Here is a 17,181-nt window from a genome sequence, read left to right on the forward strand (position 1 = left end):
CTTCCCACGCCCAGCCCTAGCCCAAGGCGTGCGGCTCCGCTGGAGGGGTGGGCTCTGCCTGCGAGGGGCGGAGGAGACCCATGCTCCGTGGCTGCAGAGAGCGCGCCTGGCTTCTCCTTGCCCCGCGCCGAGGTGCGGACCCGGCCCCGCCTCTGGGGCAGGCCCTTCTACCCGCGACACGTCCACCTTCCCCCGGGGCGGGAGCGGCGCAGCGAGGCCCCGGCCCGCCCACCGCCGCGGAGCCCGCCCAGCTGCTGCTTGAGCGGCCGCGGTCCCGGCGGCGCGGGGGAGAGCCGGGAGGCCCGGCGGGCGAACTACATTTCCCAGTATGCCGCGCGGCAGCGCCCCGCCGGCGGCACGCCGCTTCCCCGCCTCGCCCAGCACTACACTTCCCAGCGTGCCGCGCGGGCCCCTCTCGCGGCCCTTCACCTCGGGACTACACTTCCCAGCAGGCACCGCGCGGCGGCGCTCCCTAATAGTCCCGCAGAGGGCGGGCGCGCGGTATGCCGGGAGCCGTAGTCCCCCCGCGGCGTGCGCGCGCCGCGAGGCGGGCCGGGGCGTGTCCTCGGGGGTATATAGGCGGCTGGAGGGGCAGGGGTCTACACTCCGCCGCCGCCGCCCCTGTCTACAGCAGCTTCTATGCAATCTCCGGCTATCGCCGCTCCCCCCTGCGTCGAGCCTGCGCCGGCCTCCGCGACTAGGTAGGCCCCGCTCGCGGTTTGTGCGTGTCGGGGGCGGGGGGGGAGGTATAGAGGGGGAGCGCTTTAGCGCTGTGGGGTGACCGGGGTGGGGGGGGCGGCAGCAGGATTTCCTCTGGCGGGGGAGGTGGGGGGTGCTGGTCTCCCTCGCCCGCCTGCCGCCCCCTTTCCGTCGTATCCCCCCCCCCCAATCCTGGCTGGCGGTGGTACGTGCCGCCCCGCTCCCCCGGAGCCAGCTGGGCCCGCTCGGCCCTCGCGCGGAGCCACCACGTGACCCCTGCGCGGCTGCTGCCATCTTTGTTGGGGGCAGCCGACGCCGCGGGTCCTGCCCGTGGGGGGGGCCGGGAGGGAGGGGGGGTGTGTGTGGGGGGGTGGTCCTGCGGCGTCACGTGACGCCGGGCCGCCAGCCCGTCAGGAGCCGCCGTCGCGGTTTGGCGCCAATGGCGGTGGGCGGGGCCGGCGGAAGGCGGGAAAGGCGCCCATTGTCTGCGAGGGGCGGGGGGGGGGTCGCTGCCCTGCCCGCATCACCCGGCCTTTGTTCCGCCCGGGAGCTCCGCAGCGCCGGCACCACGCACCCCCCCGCCCTTCGCGGCGCCTGTCAGCTGTCCCGCCGGTGGCCGCGGCGGGACGGGCCCCCTGGGCACGGACCTGGGTCTCCTGGTAGGAAGCGCGGGGCAAAACAGCCCGGTTTGTGTGGTGCGGCGCCGGGTTTGCGTGGGGATAGCGCTGAGAGCTGGTGGGTTGTCGGCTGGATGGTGCTGGGGACGAGTGGTGCTGGGTTAGACAGTGGACCGGCTGGCCAGGCTTGGTCTGGTGTATCCTGAGTGTGGATATGCTTACCTAACAGTGCTTCATTCGAATGAGAAACAAAACAGAAACTAAGAGGTTTCTGTGAAAGGCAGCATATGAACTCGCTCAGGATGGCTGAGCACCTGAAAGGCAGCTCCTGGCCCTGCTTCTGTGCCTCCCATCGTGAAGTGGGTGGCCTGGTATAAACACTCAATGTTTTGTTTGCAGGATGGAAGAGGAATTGGCAGCTCCTTCCACATCCACAGACAAGACAGACAGGTGAGATGGAAGTCAGATTTGTCAGTTACTAAAGAATCATGGAGTGGTTTGGGACCTTGAAGATCATCTAGTTCCATCCTCCATGCCATGGGCTGGGACACCTTCCACTAGACCAGGATATTGAGTGAAACAAATAGGTCACCCTTCAAACTGGTTGTTGGGCTTGAAGTTTAACTGGTGGGGATGCTGTAGATGCTCACAACTTGTGCTCACCTGTAGTCTGCATGAATCTAGTGCAATAAAACTCCTTCAGGGAGTAATAAACACACAAATATCAGCTGTTGTTTGGGAAGCTCTTGATCTTTGAGTTAGTGCTGGGGAAGCATTGGGGAGGTACCAGTATGTGACTAGTGTGTAGTAGTTCTCTGTGGGCAGCTCCCCTTGTCCTAGTCCAAGGTTCTCAACTGTGATGGACCTTCTGGAAATGAAACTCTGTGAGATGCGCTGAATTGAAAACAAAACTTGCATCTACCATTCTTCTCAAATGCATCACACTGTTCTGTGAGAAGTCATAACTTGGATTTATTCTTCTTTTTCTTGGCTTCTTTAGCATTGGAGTCTGCTAAAACACTGCATAGTACTCGGCGTGTGACTCTTAAAGTATGTTGTTTAGCATCCTTTGTCATGTCAGATTCTGATACTTGCTTCTTGCAGTGTTTGGTTAAAATAAACCCATCTGCCCTCAGTCATCAGAACTAAAAGTTGGTCCAGATTTAAACAAATAAAACAGCCCCCCAACCTTGGTACTACCAGCCAGTGTAACATGTGCAACTTGCTCTTATGTAAAGCTCACTTGGTTTTGAAAGCTGGATATGAAATTACTATGGAAACTAACAGAACACTGTTTTGTTTTATCCCTCTTCTTCCCCCCGCCCCAGTATGGATGTGGATGGAGAATCAAAGAAACTATTGGGTTTAGGACAGAAACACTTGGTAATGGGAAATATTCCGGCTGCTGTTAATGCATTCCAGGAAGCTGCGAGCTTACTGTGAGTAGTAGAATGTTCTGTGTATTTTTGTAGGGTGTGGGGTTTAGTTTGACTGTACTGATGTGTCTTATACAGGAAAGACTGAGATTGTTGCCTTACACATGCTGCTGTATTTGTAAAGCAACCAAGGAGAGGATAAACTACTTAATTTGGCTCAAGCACTGGGCAGTACTGTAGTTGGTGTGCAATTTAGACAGCCTTTGTGAGTGTAATTGCCAGTGCAGTTCCCTAAGGAGAAAAAGGGATTTGGTATTTTATTTTGGAGTGTATGGTTCTGATGGCTGTTAATATGAAAATAACGAGGTAGTGTTACTTGCTAGTAACTTATTTACTCGTCTTGATCAGTCTCTGAGGGTGATGCCTCTGGGCTTGAGGTTAATTTGCTTTGCTGGGTGTTTGAGAGCCATGTCTTGCTAAGTGAGAGCAGCATTCAGTATCTGTTTGAAACAATGGGAGATAAGCTAACAAACTGATTCTTCCTATCCAGGCATTTTTAGCTTATAAGTGCTAAAACCTAGAGCAGGCACAGGTAAATAATTCTTCATGAACTTTTGTAGGGGTAAGAAATATGGTGAGACAGCGGATGAGTGTGCGGAAGCTTTTTTTTACTATGGAAAATCTCTTCTGGAGTTGGCAAGGTATGCTGACAGTTTCTTGTTTGATTAAGTCTGGCTGGTGTAACAGGATTCCACCCTCATATAGACTGGGATACACGAAACTTCATATATGCTGGGTGGGATGGGCCATGGCATTGCAGCTTGTGCAGTTAAAACGGTGTTATTGCAGGAGCTAAGGGATAACAAACTTCTGTTCCCTTTAGAATGGAAAATGGTGTGCTGGGAAATGCCTTAGAAGGGGTGCAGGTTGAAGAGGAAGGAGAAAAAGCTGAAGATGATTCTGCATTACCAACTGCCGATGGTATGTAAAGCTGTCAGATGTGTCATGGAGGCACCAAGCTGTGTTTCCTGGTCTAAATGATCCTTGGTATCTTAGCCTGAAACATTCTGCTGAGACACTGAGCAGCCTGAATGGACTTTTTTGTCGTTGTTCTCATCTAGCTTAAAGATTGAACAAAACCTCTAAAACTTCTGCAAGGGACTGGTCACTGAAAGCATGTGTAATGGTCACCAGGTGTCTGTGTCCTGAAACACTGTGCTCAAACTTGCTTTCTTAAGCTTCACAGTCAGCTTGACCTGCTTTGTAACCTTGCAGCAGTACAGTGTGTGTAGTAGGAAAGATCAGAGTCTCTGTAAAATGTCCAGGAACAGTCACTACTTTATACTCCCTGCAGCTGGAGATAATACAGGAGTTCCTGTCAATCCAGACTATTAAAACACTGGCACCTCTTGCTTAGCTGTGACTAAACGCTAGCGCGCAAAACTGCACACTGCTTGAGCGGCCGCTTGCAATAATGCAGTCTGGGGAAGGGGAAGGGATTTGCTTAGTTTGAGTTACTATGTTGGTTCTGTCCTAATTCCTTGTACTTTGAAAATGGAGCTTTTAGGAATGTCATCTAACTTGATGGCAGATTGACACACTTGGAGGGTCTGAGGGTGGTGTTGTCAGTGCCCATTAATGTCTTTATCACTAAACTCGGAGAAATGTTTATGCTTCCTCAATCATGTAGAAGAAGCAAGGGAGGAGTTGAGAGAACAGGTATATAACGCCATGGGGGAAAAAGAAGAGGCCAAAAAGTCGACAGGAGAGTCTCCAGTAGTATCTGAGAAGGAAAACAAAGAGAAGGATGTTGAAATGAAAGATATCACAGAAGAAAAAACAACAGAAGCAGCAAATGCTGGCAAGGATGTAAAGCTTGAAGAGGCTGAAGAGAAGATGGAGGTTTCCGTGGAAAAAGAAGTCACTTCAGAAGAGCAGAAGCAGCAGGAAGCTGTGGAGAAGGAGGCCACAAAAGAGGAGGCAGCTGCAGGAGAGAAGGTAGTGGAAAAAGAGCAGAAGGTGATGCCTGAAGACAAGGTAGCAGAGGCAACTGAGGAGATGGAGAGCACGACGGAAGTGATGGGCAAGGAGGCAAAGGCAGCTGTGGAAGAGGCTGGAGCTGGAGAAGTGACTGTGGAAGAGAAGGGAGAGCAGGCAGCTGAAGCAACAGAAAAAAAACCAGCTGTGGAGAAGGGAGAGGCTGTAGAAGGGCAGGCAGAGGCAGCTGTGGACCAGGAGGCAGCACAAGTGACAGCAGAAGGGCAGGCAGCAGTTGCTGTGCAGCAGAAAGAAGCTACGGAAGGGGAAGCAGAGGCAGCTGAACAGAAGAAGGTGGAGGAGAAACAAGAGCCAGTAGAGACAGCTACAGAAGAGAAAACAGATGAATCTAAAGAGACAGAATCCTCAAAGGAGCCTGTGCCCACAGGGGGTAAAGAGCTGACTAAGGACCTGGAAGAAAAGGCTGAAGTAGCTGCTAAGGTAGAGAAAGAGGAAAAGAAAGATGACCTGATGGAAGAAGGTGAAGGTGCTAAGGTAGAAAAAGAAGAGAAAGATGACCTGATGCAAGAGGGAGAAGGTAACAGTGAGAGGAGAAAAGTACTTGTGGGTGGATGACTTGATGGATTTGGCTAACAATGGGTAAAAAGTGTTCCATTCAGGATTTTCTGTTTGCCTTAGAACAAGGAAAAGGCACAGTAAAGGGGCTCTTGGAGGATTTGACATCCAAGTAAAGTTTCGAGGAATAGTGAATAGTCTCAGTTTCTCTAGACTAACGCTTAACTAACTGCAAAGCAAATCTTACTTGAAAGCAAACTTACAGCCCTGTGAAATGTGTAAGTAATGGCTAGGCTGGTGGAGAATACTGAATGGATGTTCACTTGCATGCGTCTGGGTTTAGTGCACTAACCTTCAAATAACTTGAAGCACAAGTTGCCTCTGATTATAACCATGTTTTAGTTTAAAACAGTGGAGCAGAAAAGTAAGAACAGCTGAAAACTTAACATAGTAAATTTGCTTTTAGTGGGGTGAAGGAACTCTGTTTGAGTCTTTATGGTTGTAATTACAGTAGGAATTTGGTTGGCAAATCTAAACTTCATTTGTCGTGGGACCTGAAGGCTTATTGCTGCTATCTCGTGCAGTCTTGCAGCTATCGAGCTTTTTCTGCCATTCTGCTTTGCTGCTTCATGACAGCTGTTTTTCAGGATAGTGTTAAAGTACCTACTTCAGAGTAAAACTTGAACACTTTGACATGTTACTTGCATGGTCTTAGCAGGCCAATGCTTTCTGTTGCACAAGTTGATGAGCTGGTAATTGAAGCTTTGCTTGTCAGTAACTCTGCTTCACAGGAAGACTTTTACTTGAGGAGTAGCAAACATTCAGAGTAAATGGTTCTGGACACTGAAAGGATTTGTACTGCTGAGCACAGTGAATGCTCAGTGGTGGAGCAGCTGCCCAACAGAACAGAGTACGCCTGAACATAAACTAAGAGTAGTTATCCACTCATCATCCTGTGAAAGGCTGCTTATGTACACGTACTGCTGCTTTTTGTCCCCCCCAGCTCTGTAAGTGTGAGGATACTCTTGGTCTGGTGCTGTTATTCCAGGCTCCTCCCACTGCTTAAATGTTAACTTCCTAACATCTCTTCTCTTTTACCTTTGATTGAGCTGTCCTCACACTCACAAGTTTGGCTCCTTCAGTGGTAGGTGTGTGCTTTTGGGGAATTAGACTAACAGGCTCACGGGTTCTCTAGTTCCCACCTCATCAAGCTCCTGTTATTCTGGATTTAGTCAGTGGCCATGATACAGGGATTAAGTGTGAGACTTTGGAACGCTGGTTGATTTGTATGCTAAAGTTATTAACCATATTCCTTCACTGCACATGTCCCCAGAATGTTTTCTACTGGTAGAATAGCACCTACCCAGTATCAGAAGTCAGATCAGTGCCACACAATAGCAGCAGGTTTGTTAATAACATTGCCACTTAGGTGTCTGACGTGAGGAACACTAATTCAGAATCAGTCTTACTTGTACACAGCTTGGCAGCTATCTTGCCGAAAACACTTGTTACCTGTTGCATGAAGTCCAGCAACTGAGCAGGACCTCCAGGGCTGCTCAGGATCCCATGGCTTCAGTGGGGGTTCACAATTCTGTGTAAGTTTCCATTCTAGATAGCTTAACTTCATAAAGTTGAACTTAAAATGAGGACTAAGGTAGCCTGGAGCTACTTCAGTCTACAGTACCCAACACTTTCAGCAAGATGGCTGCTGCTGCTGAGAACTTAATGTATCTGTACTCTTCTTGCACATCTAACCTGTCACTGGAAGAATGAGGGCTGGATATGATATGTTCTACCTGACTCCACGTGAAGCAAGTGTAGTAACAACAAGCGCTCTCATTCATCTACTTTCCTTGTAGAAACAGAAGAATCTGAAGAGGAAGATAAAGAAAATGATAAAGCTGAAGATGATAAGGAGAATGAATTGACAGTGGAAGACAAGGTGAGATTGTGAGCTCTGGTATCAGCACTCATGGAGGAGTGTGGTCCTTGTCTAAATGTCATGTCAATGTTTTCATGAAAGCTCAGTTGTATTACATTTAGTTTGTTTAGGAAACGACTTGAAAATTAATGCTGCCCCTTCCTCGGGCAACATTGTGCATAGTCTGCATTGTAGGATGCTGCTCAGCTCTTTTCTGTAAACTTGGGCTTGTTTAGCTATGCTGAAACAAACACTTGTGGTCTACTAATGAGTAGTGCAGCCTGGTAAATGCAGGGGCAGGCAGGGAGAGTTGCTTTAGCTTGCTACAGAAGTTAGTTACTTGGAACAGTTTATTCTGTGCTTGTTTTGTTGTTCTCACCAGTTATGTTGAATCCAGTAAGCCATGATTAGGGTGAGAATTTAGTGGGAAGTGTAGTAAAGTGGAACATCAACTCCTTTATGTTCATCTGAATAGCAACTCAAACAAAATCTTATTCTTGGGATAATATTGGTGCTTGGTGCCCTGTTTTTCCTGGAAAAATATTAAGGCCATATCAACTAACAATGTAAGCTTGTGTTTCACTTAAAACATCTTCACTGCAGGCAAAGGCTCAGTTGATGCAATAACCTCTTTGTGTTCTTTTTTCCTTCTAGTAGTAAACTGTTTATCTCTTGAAACTTATTCCTTGACAACACTGCTTAGAAACTTAGTGTTGTTGTTTGATGTGGTATGTAACCATGTCACTTAATCTTTAATGCATTTTTTAGTCTTTACAGGAGAGTGAGGAGGACGAAATTGGAAATCTTGAGCTGGCCTGGGACATGTTGGAGTTAGCAAAAGTCATCTACAAGAGGTAAAGACTTCAGTCCTAATTTGGACATCTGCTAGAGAAACTCGTTGTAAATTGGGGGGTGGCATAATTAATATGTGGCATATTCTGATCAAGATTTAACTACTTCTCTTCTTGATTTAGACAAGAAACAAAAGAAGCTCAGCTCCATGCAGCTCAAGCTCATCTAAAGCTAGGAGAAGTTAGCATTGAATCTGGTAAGTAATATTCTCATGTCCAACATGTTCAGTTCCACTTACTGTCAACTCTTTCATACTTTAAAATGAGTAGGGGGGAGTTAAGGCTGTTAAGATAAAAACAAAGTAGACTTTGTCTAATTATGATGGTGCCACCATATGAAAAGCTTTGGAGTCAATGGATGAACAAGTTGGTGCCTTAAACAGGATAGCCCATGCTTTTCCAGACATATGGAAGAAAGCTTTGAATAAGAAATGATGTGTTGCCAGATCAAAACCAGCCTTGTATTGTGCTTTACAGGCAAGGTTTGGTTAGCTTATGAAACTTGGGAGACACTTTCCATATTAAAGGAATGAGTCACTGGGTTCAATAGTAGGTGTTGGTACCATTCCTCTTCCAGAACATAAAGACTGCAAATGAGAAATGGTTGATTCTTTTAGACTTTCCAAAATCTTAAGAGTGTGGTCAGAAAAGACTGTGTTACGCAGCAGCAAGAAGAAGACTGGGAAACAAGCTCCAGGTTTGCACCTTCTAATGTGTCTTACCTGCCCTTCATTTAAAAAAGTGGTTTAACCTTGGTAAATCCCGATAGAGTGTAATCTGTTTCTACAGATTACATCTGTAGGTGGAAATAATCTGACAGGCTTCTGGACCAGGACTACAAAATGAGGGTTGTGTTTCTATGTCACTAGAGAGCTTGACTGGAAGGTAGCAGGGGACCATCCTTAGCTCTAGATGCATGTTGCAGTTGTGACCAGTTAAGTTTGATTCATGGTAGCAGGTAAAATAGCAGGATTTGTGTGCCTGGGGCTGACTTGGCTGCTTAGTTCACTGTGGTGCTGCAAATAGACAAAGCACTCCTGAGGAACTGGCCTCTAAATCTTTGAGGGGGGAGGCAGTGTTGTCACTTGATAGTCTGAAAGCAGCCTGTTGCTGAACTCAAGTGCTGTGTTCAATAGTGGTTCTGTTTTCAGACTGTATAACGTGTAATAAAATACAGAGTAACCGAATGAGGGTTTAGATCTTGCTTGCTTGGATAAATGAGTGTGGTTTGTAAAGGCCTTATGGTTTTCCTCTCTAGAAAACTACACACAGGCTATAGAAGAGTTTCAGGCCTGCCTGGCCCTGCAGCAGAAGTACCTGGAGGCTCACGACCGCCTGCTTGCTGAGAGCCACTACCAGCTGGCTCTGGCGTATCACTACAACAGCCAGTTCGATGAGGCTGTTCTGCAGTTTGGCAAATCCATGGAGGTCATTGACAAGAGGCTGGGTAAGTGGATTTCTAAAGCTGCCTATTGCATAGGAGAGCTTTCACAAGTCAAAGCAGACTTTAACTGCACTACAAGTAGTTAAATGTGCTTTATTACCTTGCCTTGCCAATGCTTGCTGGTTTGAAAGTGGCAACAGGCTATACTGATACCAGAATTGTTGAAACTGTGTGTTAGCAGATGCTTGCCCTTGAATGTTAAATGCGAGCAGCTACTTTGTCTTGATATTTTTGTCCATGATAACTGTTTCATCCTAGCAATGCTTACTGAGCGGATAAAGAAAGCAGAAGGTGGGTCCCCTGAAGATGAGAAGGAGATTGAAGAACTGAAAGGACTGCTTCCTGAAATCAAAGAAAAGATAGAAGATTCAAAGGAGTCTCAAAAGAGTGCAAGAGTAGCTGAATTGGCACTGAAAGCAACTCTGGTTAGTGTCCTGTGGTTTCCTTCTAACCAACCATTCTTCCAGTGAAACTTGAAGTAAACCCATAGTGGGAGGAGCTCAGACTTGGCTGTAGAGACTGTGGGCTGGTGGTTGCTCACCATTGTTACAGGCTGTGATTGTGAGAAGGAAACTGAGGTAACTGATATCTAAAGAGAGGGTATTTTATTTATAAATACCCTGACATTAAGTGTTCCAAACTAAACCTGAATTCTGTAGCCTTCTATTGCAATTTAATGTATCAGGGCTGGAAATGACAGATCAGCCAAATGTGAGAATGGATGAAGTATTGCACTTGTCCTGAGTGTATGTGTATAATGCAGTGCTAAGACACAAAGTTGGGTTTTCTGGCCCTTTCTAAACTAACATGGTCTTGCCATTTGTTCACTGTTTCTTCTGCTTTTCTGAAGGTTGGGACTACATCTGGCTTTGCACAAAGTGAAGACAGCGGCTCCGTTTCCACAGTAAGTTAATTTAAGATGGATGCTGATAATTCCTGTCTGCTCTAAGGATTGCTGTTTGCTGTTACTCATGTGTCCATGTCTGCCTTGTAATAGATTCCAGTAAGAAAAGCAGCTGATGGTGCATCTCAGTGTGTTACAGACATCTCTCACCTAGTCAGGAAAAAGGTGAGTCCAGGAATGACTGGCTTAGCAGTTTTTGTACCATTGGCTTGTTCTCTGTAATTAGATTTCTTGTCTTAAAGCTTTCCTTTTTTTTCTTAGCTTAATTTTATAATGAATAAAAAAAGCCCTCTGAAATGAAACCCAGAAATAGTGCATGAAACACCTTTCCACTGGGAGCCAGTCAGTCTGGGAACCATCCAGCCTCCAGGAGACTGTTCCGGGTGCTTCGGCACCCTGCCTGACTCACACTGGTTTAACTTCAGAGCTGAGTTGTGTGGCTTCTGCTGGCCAGGAGTGCCCCCCTCTGCTGAGGGCCTGCAAGAGCTGCAGGGTTGCCTATGGAGCTTAAAATAAGGGCAAGCAACCAGGCTGAGCTGGGTTCCCTTCTTTCCAAATGGTAATGGAGAATTAAGACTTAATGAAGAGCAAAGCCAGTATAATGGTAGTAATGATAAACTGCCTCTTAAAGAGATGGGTATTGAGCACTAGGTTCCTTTAAAGGTGTGTGTGTTTTCTTATAGAACGGTTACTAATAGCACTAAAATGATCCCCTATAGGATCTTAGTTTTATATGCTGCTGTGGCAGAGCCTGGCCTATGTTATATTGGCCTCTTTCAGTTCAGGTTTGCCTGGAGCAACTTTGATCTGCTTTACACAGGTGATTGTGTCATAGATATCCTAAATCAACCCCTTAACTGTTACCTGGCTCAGCAGTCGCATGTTTCCTTGCCAAACTGTAAGGATAATTTAGAGCTATAAATCCCAGAACCTCAGTAATCCCCTGTGGTTGCGACCTCTGTATCAAAGCTTCAGCGCTTTGGTTAAATCTTAACACTGAAATATTCATCTTGAGCCTGGCAAGTAGACCTTGAGTAGGTGATATGCAGTGATGTCTAGGTGCTAACTTTCTAAAAAATACTTAAAATTTCATTTCTACATAGTGAAGACTATAAACAATTTTGTCCTCAGAGGAAACCAGAGGAGGAGACTCACCAGGGAGACAATGAAGCTAAGAAATCTAAACCAGAGCCGGCTGTCAATGGTGGTGGTGGTGATACTGTCCCCAGTGGAAACGAGGTTGCAGAAAAAATGGAAGAGGAGGTGGGCAGCTGAGGCAGGAGCCTGCACTGGGCTTCGGTTTCCTTTTCCCCCCCTCCTCTGTTCAGGTGTGAGTTTGTGCCTGGGTTTATTCCTGCTGGCCTTCACAAGGCTTCCCAGGTGAGGTGGGGAACACTCCCCACTTGGCAAGATGTGTATTGTACCATAGTGTGTAACACCACAGGGGCTGGACACACACAGCTGTGGAGACCTGCAGCCTGTGGGGTGGGACAGAAACATGTTCTGGGTGCTGAGCTACAGCACAGGGCCTTTCCCCAAGTAACTGTTAATACCCATGGGCTTCAGTACCTCTCACCTGGGCTACAACTGTTCATGTCAATACTTAGGGTAGTGTTGGGCTCTGAGGACCAGCAGGAGGAGTCAGTTAAGGCCTCAATTGCAGGAACGTTGAGCTGCTGCATGAGTTGGTGCTGTGAGGGAGTGTCTTGTGTTCTAAAAACAAAACCTTTTCTTCTCTTTTAGACAGAGAAAAGGCCACAAGCAGAATCAGGGGCTGCAGTTGAAAGCACAGTATGATAATTCTTTAACCTTGGACACTCCTCTCCTTACAAGGAAAATGGTTTTGTATATAGTGTATTTTTTCACTTTTTGGCAACTTTTGTATGACTTCAATAAAGATTGTAAGCAAATGTTCTCTGTCTTGACCCCCTTCCTGTTAGAAGCTGTAGCCCCTGCTCCTCGCTCCCCTCCCTGGGGTGCAGGTCCCAGCCCTGGGCTGCCCTGGGACTTGCTGTTTCTGTCCTCAGCATTTCCACTCAAATCTGTCTGAGGAGGCAGGAGGAAGGGGGGTGCTGGGGCAGGCTGGGCTGGCTGCTGCTGGGCAAAACAATGGGGAATGAAATTCACTGCAGTCCTGGCTAGGGCAGCTCTAGATCAGACGTTTTTACCTCCTGCTGGGGTAGGGAATTAGGGCACAAGCCCTGGAGGTGGAGCTCTGGCTGTATTTTGTTCTTTCTAGCCTGGGGTGCCTCCCTTGTGCTGCTCAAGGCTAAACAGGCTGGGGAAGGGCAATAAGAGTGGGTCGGGCCCGCGCACCCTTCATAACTGCCAGGACACTGTTGAGGTGTAGCACTGGCTCTGCTCAGCCTCCACTTTGCCTGTTTCTGTCCCTATGTTCATGTACGGGGAGTGTGCAGAGATAGAGGGGGGGTTGGAGCAGTGTATGAGGGCTCCTTACAGGGACAGAGCCTGAGTCTGTATGTGCCCAAGTGCAGATGGAAGGCTGCTCTGGATTGTGTGTGTATATATGTGTGTGTGTGTGTGTATATATATATATATATATATATATATATATATATATATATAAAAAACAGGGGCCAGGAACCAAAGACCAAGAGCCTGAAGCCATTTATTAAACGTGGCACAGGGGATGAAATTCACCATGGGTTTTGCTCTCTCAGGGCTAAGCTGTGAATATCTCCTGTTGGGCTTCCCCTAGGAAGAGCTTGTGGTGGGGATAGCCACAGGGAAAGGGGGGGAAAAAGTGACCGTTCCCTTCTGCCAGTCCCCAGCCCCCTCTGGTGACAGGATGCAGCAACTCAGCTGTGTCTGGGCACTGTCCTGGGACAAGGAGCAGCCTGGGGTGGAGGCTGAGCCCTGGGGCTTGGCGGCTCCTGTTGCTGCCAGAATGCCCAGAGCCTCCTTGCTCCCCCCTGCCCCAGCACTGCAGGGCCCTGTGCTCATCACACAGCTGCTCCCAAGCCCCATCCCTGCAGCTGTAACAGATTTCGCCATCCTCTCATCACACTTGTTGTTAATAAAGCCCCAATTTCCTGCTCCAGCTTGGTGAGGGGGCACTGTGGGATGCTGGGGCAGTGCTTCAGGGATATGGCCTATTCCCAGCTCACCTTTGGGGATGGGGAGGTTGGTGCTGTGCTGGGAGCTCCTGAGCAGGTGGAGGATCCTCCAGGGCCACAAAGGAGGTGAGGGGGAGGCCGGGGGGCACATGGGGGTGGCCGGGGGCTGTGGGGCTGCCTGTGCCCAGCACAGGCCTGGGGAAGTCCTGGGAAAGGAGGAAAGTGGTGTTAATGGGAGGGGGGTCCCGGCACTGTCCTGCCGCAGGCAAACCCATGGTTTGGCACTGGGAGGACACACACCCCCTGCCCCCGTGGTCCTGGCTCCGTGGACACCCATGTCCCCAACTGGAGCCAAGGGAGCGGTTCCAGAACCATCTCCCCAGGCTCATCCCCCCACACCCACCATCCCAGCTGGCTCCGCAGCCCAACCCCATCTCCCCTCCCGGGGGAGCTGGAACCCGCCTGGCACGAGGCTCTTACCGCCAGCAGCTCTGGTGCAGCCGGGGCTGGTGGGAGTGGGGGGGCCACAGGGGGCGGGAAGATGGCAGGGGGCAGCCGGGGCCCCATTCGCTCCGTGTGGCACCGCAGCATCCCCACCTCTGCCTGGAGCTGGGCCAGCTCCTCCGCCTGCCGCTGGGCTGCCTGCGAGCCTGCGGGCCAGATCACACCACCATCACCAAGGGGTTTACACTGCCCCACAACCCCCCCAGCAACCCCTTCACTGGATCCCACCGGGCTGGTGTTCAGAGGGGGTGGAGGGGGGATGTCCACTTGAGCTGCTGCTGTGACTCTCTTCCCCTTTAGTTCCCCCCAATGTCTAAGGGAACACTGTCCCCCTGTCACTGTGCAAGGGTCCCCTCAGGCACACAGCCCCCACCCCGGGCTGTGTAGTTGCAGACCCCAACCTGCACATATTTGCACGAGCCATTGGCAGCCCAGGGGCTGTGGGGTGCAAATGGGGCTGCCCTTTCCCTGCACCCACAGAATCATAGAATCAAAGAATCATAGAATAGTTTGGGTTCAAAGGGACCTTCAAAGCTCATTTAGTTCCAACCCCCTGCAATGAGCAAGGACAGCTGCAACTAGATCAGGTTGCCCAGAACCACATCCAGCCTGGCCTTGAATGTCTGGGCAATCTGTGCCACTGTTTTACCACCCTCATTGTAAAGAATTTCTTCCTCACATCCTGCCTGAATCTCCACCTTTTAGTTTAAACCCATCACCCCTTGTCCTATCACAACAGGCCCTGCTAAAAAGCCTCTCCCCATCTTTCTTCCCCATCACTTACCGGCATCAGCTCTCTTCTCCCTCCTGACCTTCAGCGCCAAGAGCTCATCTTCCAACCGCCGGTTCTCCAGCTCCACTGCCAGCAGCGCCGCATCCAGGCCCCGCGCACCAGCGCTGGGGGGCTCTGCCGGCACGGCTGGAGGGGGCTCAGCTGCCAGCAGTGGCTACAGGGCCAGGGCTGGGCGATGGGGCTGGGGTTGGTGCTTACCCATCCTCCTGCTCCTGCGCTGCCCCGTGGGTCCCTTCTCCAGCACCGTGGCCTCCACCTGGAGGTGGAGGAGCTGGTCCAGGATGTGCGGGTCATGTCCCCCGGCGCGCAGGTAGGACAGTCGCAGGGCCCTGCCGCGGCCGGGAATGAGCTGGTGCTGGGGCTCATTGGGACACTCAGCTCAGAGCCACCATCACCCACAGCCCTCACCTGGCCTCGGCGGCGAGGGGCCCGGTGGCTGGCAGGAGGGTGGCGAGGTGCAGGGTGGCCCTGGGGAGGAACAGGGAAATGGCCACGGAGCCCTGGATGGTGAGCACCTGCTCCATGGATGCTCCCTGATGGATGGAGAGCCCTGTTGTCCCCCCACTCCCAGACGGGACTCACTGTCTGTGTGCTGCATCCATGTGTCCCACTGGATCCCGTAGGGTCCCCGGGGCCTGGATCAGCTCCACATCCCCCTGCTTGGGGTGAGGGTCTACAGCCGCCTGATCCCCCAGTGCCACCAGCCGCTGGCACAGCCCTATGGGGATGGTGAGGGGCTCAGCACGGCCCCACAGCCCCACTGCACAGGGTTTCCTGCACCCCAGAGGTACCTCCCCACCACCCCAACCCCTGTCCTCACCCACCCTCTCTCTGCTGCTCCAGCTGCTGGGTCCTGGCCCGGATTTCGGCTACGTGGCGTTCGTGGGCCTCCACCAGCTCCTGTGGCTGCTGCTGGTGTCCCTGTGGTGGGGCTGGCCGCCGGGCGGGCACAGCCTGCTGCACAGGGGGTTGGAGCGGGCAGGAGGGACCGGACCCCACCAGCCATGGGGTAGGGAGCTGCTGGGGTGCCAATGCCCACCCCGGGGTGGCCGTACCTCCACTGTCATGCTTCTGGAAGCGGGCTCAGCTGCACGGAGCAGGGCTCTCTCGCGGGGGGTGAGCACGTCCCCGAGGGGAGCCCCCCGTGCTCGCCTGGACCCCTGCATGGCCAGTGGGGGCCCAGGAAGCAGGAGGAGATGGCCCGGCTCAGCGTGGTCCCTGGGCTGGGACACCCCGACCTCCCGGAGGCAAATGGGAATGAAAGGGTGAAAAAATGCTTAATAACACAAACCTCTCTGGCTTTGGCAAAATAAGCACCAAGGGCTGCCTGTGTGTTGCATGCAGAGACGACAGAGGGTTCTCCAGGCTCAGGCCAAGCTGGATCCAGCTACAGTGGCTGTGACCCCCCCCATTTCCTCACCCACAGCACATCCCTGTCCCCATCCCCACTGCCTGTCCCATCCCCGCATGCTCTGCCCCAGACCCAGCGCCACACTACCGTGTCCTGTGGCCTCCCCAACATGCCCGGAGCCCCCTCTGCAGGCAGCAGGTCCCCCCCAGGGAGGCGGGAGCTGGTGGCCGCCGGCATCCCGAGGCACAGCTTCTCCTCATGCGCCCGCAGCAGTGGCTGGGAGCTGAAGGCCATGCGGCAGCGGGGGCAGACGAAGCCCCCCATGTCCTGCACGTGGCACCCTGGAAGCACAGCGAGGGGGTCACTGTGGGGTGCCCCCTGCCAGGGGAGAAGGGGGTGTGCTGCTGGGGATGGCACAGACCTGCTCGGTGCTGGTGGTGGCTGTGGTGTTTGAGGCCACCGTTGCCAGGCTGGGCCCGGCAGGGAGCGTGGCCGCACCCTCAGCCTGCCCCTTTCCACTGCTCACACCTCCGGCACCAGAAAGGGGGAAGATGTCGCTTGGCCGCTTGAGAAATGAACAGCAATAGAGTGGGGAGGCCGCGTCCCCACAGCGCTCTCCCTTCGGTGGGCGCAGAGCACTTGCTGCCAGCCGTGCTGGCCCTGGCGTGCCCCTTTTCCTCCCGGCAGCAGCTCACAGCACTGCTCCGTACTCTTCAAGCTCCTCCGCACCAAGGTGAATCGGCTCCGTCCAGCCCCCGCCCCCTTTTCATGGCCACAGGCAGCCTCCGAGCACCTCCCCTACTTCAGGCCTTGCCCCTTGCTCTGCTTTGAGCACCCCCAGGCTCATATCAGGGTGCTGGTCACCCTCGCACTGTGATTAAGGTTAAAGTTCTTCCCTGTGAGGGTGCTGAGGCGCTGGCACAGGGTGCCCAGAGAAGCTGTGGCTGCCCCATCCCTGGCAGTGTTTGAGGCCAGGTTGGACACAGGGGCTAGGAGCAACCTGCTCTAGTGGAAGGTGTCCCTGCCCATGGCAGGGGGTTGGAACTGAGCTGTAAGGCCCCTTCCAACACAAACCATTCTACAAGTCAGCG

The 17,181-nt window shown here is 51.5% G+C and overlaps 2 protein-coding genes across 5 annotated transcripts; one reads left to right on the forward strand and one right to left on the reverse strand.

Moving 5' to 3' along the window:
• The first annotated feature begins 536 nt into the window (after positions 1 to 536).
• On the forward strand, positions 537 to 12,278 carry NASP (nuclear autoantigenic sperm protein). 4 transcript variants are annotated; one of them, XM_030496540.1, is made up of 15 exons: positions 545 to 701; positions 1,716 to 1,766; positions 2,645 to 2,755; positions 3,313 to 3,393; positions 3,576 to 3,673; positions 4,383 to 5,267; positions 7,105 to 7,187; positions 7,935 to 8,020; positions 8,141 to 8,214; positions 9,276 to 9,464; positions 9,720 to 9,886; positions 10,312 to 10,365; positions 10,459 to 10,530; positions 11,497 to 11,628; positions 12,109 to 12,278. In XM_030496540.1, the coding sequence occupies exons 1-15, from the start codon at positions 640 to 642 to the stop codon at positions 12,160 to 12,162; spliced, it is 2,199 nt and encodes a 732-aa protein (XP_030352400.1). In that variant the 5' UTR covers positions 545 to 639; the 3' UTR covers positions 12,163 to 12,278. The 4 variants fall into 4 exon arrangements, with proteins under 4 accessions (XP_030352403.1, XP_030352402.1, XP_030352400.1 ...); XM_030496541.1 differs by lacking the exon at positions 545 to 701 and adding an exon at positions 1,193 to 1,358; XM_030496543.1 differs by lacking the exon at positions 11,497 to 11,628 and having other exon boundaries at positions 537 to 701.
• A 1,211-nt stretch (positions 12,279 to 13,489) lies between these two features.
• Positions 13,490 to 16,414, reverse strand: CCDC17 (coiled-coil domain containing 17). The gene is made up of 9 exons (XM_030496241.1): positions 16,160 to 16,414; positions 15,795 to 15,977; positions 15,564 to 15,696; positions 15,322 to 15,457; positions 15,148 to 15,207; positions 14,938 to 15,068; positions 14,731 to 14,880; positions 13,923 to 14,092; positions 13,490 to 13,648 (listed from the first exon to the last, which is right to left on the reverse strand). The coding sequence occupies exons 1-9, from the start codon at positions 16,412 to 16,414 to the stop codon at positions 13,490 to 13,492; spliced, it is 1,377 nt and encodes a 458-aa protein (XP_030352101.1).
• Between the last annotated feature and the right edge of the window lie 767 nt (positions 16,415 to 17,181).

The sequence above is a fragment of the Strigops habroptila genome, chromosome 8 (genome assembly GCF_004027225.2).
Source record: "Strigops habroptila isolate Jane chromosome 8, bStrHab1.2.pri, whole genome shotgun sequence".
Classification (NCBI taxonomy): domain Eukaryota; kingdom Metazoa; phylum Chordata; class Aves; order Psittaciformes; family Psittacidae; genus Strigops; species Strigops habroptila.

Bases quoted from the DNA above. Each gene is read 5' to 3' on its own strand.
- NASP (XM_030496540.1), top strand. From the start codon at position 640: ATGCAATCTCCGGCTATCGCCGCTCCCCCCTGCGTCGAGCCTGCGCCG. The intron at 702-1,715 runs GTAGGCCCCGCT...TTTTGTTTGCAG, and splicing joins GCGCCGGCCTCCGCGACTAG to GATGGAAGAGGAATTGGCAG. The intron at 9,465-9,719 runs GTAAGTGGATTT...GTTTCATCCTAG, and splicing joins GGTCATTGACAAGAGGCTGG to CAATGCTTACTGAGCGGATA.
- CCDC17 (XM_030496241.1), bottom strand. From the start codon at position 16,414: ATGGGGGGCTTCGTCTGCCCCCGCTGCCGCATGGCCTTCAGCTCCCAG. The intron at 15,978-16,159 runs GTGAGGAAATGG...TGCCTCCGGGAG, and splicing joins GGGACAGGGATGTGCTGTGG to GTCGGGGTGTCCCAGCCCAG. The intron at 15,697-15,794 runs GTACGGCCACCC...CCCCCTGTGCAG, and splicing joins CCAGAAGCATGACAGTGGAG to CAGGCTGTGCCCGCCCGGCG.